We start from the raw sequence: 1,399 nt of genomic DNA on the forward strand, positions 1-1,399 counted from the left end.
GTCCATATCACGCTCAATAAAAGTATATACAATTCAACATATAACGGAAAGCGCCAGAGAGCGAGAGGGCGGAGGGAGAGTCAGAGACAGATTGAGGAAGCACAGTGAGAGACATTGATAATCTCAGCACCAGACTGACCTGTGAAGTGTCGCTTTATCCTGAAAGATCCCAGTGGAGTGACAGAAGATACGGTCTCAAGTCTCACTGATATTGGAGTAGAGACAGCTATTATTAATCCCATACTCTGGTGCACGAATTCGAACAGCGACATTAAGTTTTGTGTCAAGGGATTTACGGTTCTTGAACTGATATTCTCCAAAAATTAAACAAACTGTAAAAGAGAGCTAGTGAATTAAGACGGGCCCATTACCCTTAAATCGAGTTTTACTGTCCTCTTTCTGAGAAGGGGCGGAATATGAGCGGGTCTGAGACCAAAGCGTACAAACGATCAGGGCCAGTGTTTAGTTTATGGGACATCAATTGAACAGGACACAAAGATTCTGCCAGGTAATGAAACTGCATTCCCGATAATCCTTCTACCGGATTAAACAGAAATCAGAGGGAATTAGAAAGTTCCAGAAATACACATATTAAGATCAATAGAATAAATCGATTCAACAGGCAGATGTTGGTGCAGCTTTTTCAGAGAGGCTGTGGGTGGCTCTTAAAAGATCCGCTGTGTTTTGTCTTGTCAGCACATTGTGGAGTTTTACTTGGAGCTGATGTACTTGGTCACTGCATTTGTCCTTTCCGACAAGGTGTGCTTGGCCAGCTCCCCGGGCAGTAGCAGGCGCACGATGGTCTGAATCTCCCGGGAACTCATGGTGTGCCGTTTGTTGTAATGGGCCAGGTGGGAAGCCTCACCCTCGATGCGCTCGAAAATATCGTTCACAAACGAGTTCATGATGCTCATGGCCTTGGAGGAGATGCCGGTGTCGGGGTGAACTTGCTTCATCACTTTGTAGATGTAAATGGAATAACTCTCCTTCCTCGACTTTCTTATCTTCTAGCCGCCCTATGTTAGTGCTTTATTCAAGGTTTTCTCGGCGTCCTTCTTGGTCGCTTTCTTCTTGTCCTGCTGCATCTTGCCATAGAGGGAGTGCAAGGCAGACTGCTTCCTGGAATGGGGGGATTTTCCTATGAGGACAGATTGAGTAGACTAGGCCTAGATTCTCTAGAATTTAGAAGAAGGAGAGGTTATCTCATTGAAAAATGCAAAATTCTTACAGGGCTTTACCGGGTAGATGCAGTGAAGATGATTGGCCTGCCTGGCAGTCCAGAGGCAGGAGTCACATTCTCAAAATAAGATGTCGGCCATTAAAGACTGAGACAAGGTGAAATGTCTTCACTCAGAGGGTGGTGAATCTTTGGAATTATCTACCGTGGAGAGCTGTGGAA

At 45.3% G+C, this 1,399-nt stretch overlaps 1 protein-coding gene across 1 annotated transcript; it reads right to left on the minus strand.

Moving 5' to 3' along the window:
- Nucleotides 1–710: 710 nt before the first annotated feature.
- Nucleotides 711–1,085, minus strand: LOC147087890 (histone H2B 7-like). The gene has a single exon (XM_085977843.1). It carries the CDS (start codon nt 954–956, stop codon nt 711–713), a length of 246 nt encoding a protein of 81 aa, XP_085833969.1. The 5' UTR covers nt 957–1,085.
- Nucleotides 1,086–1,399: the final 314 nt, after the last annotated feature.

The sequence above is a fragment of the Somniosus microcephalus genome, unplaced genomic scaffold, assembly GCF_052327205.1.
Source record: "Somniosus microcephalus isolate GS21.2 unplaced genomic scaffold, FLI_Smic_1.0 unresolved_chr5, whole genome shotgun sequence".
Lineage (NCBI taxonomy): Eukaryota > Metazoa > Chordata > Chondrichthyes > Squaliformes > Somniosidae > Somniosus > Somniosus microcephalus.

Excerpts from the sequence above, each read along its gene's own strand:
- LOC147087890 (XM_085977843.1), bottom strand. The coding sequence starts at position 956 with ATGAAGCAAGTTCACCCCGACACCGGCATCTCCTCCAAGGCCATGAGC.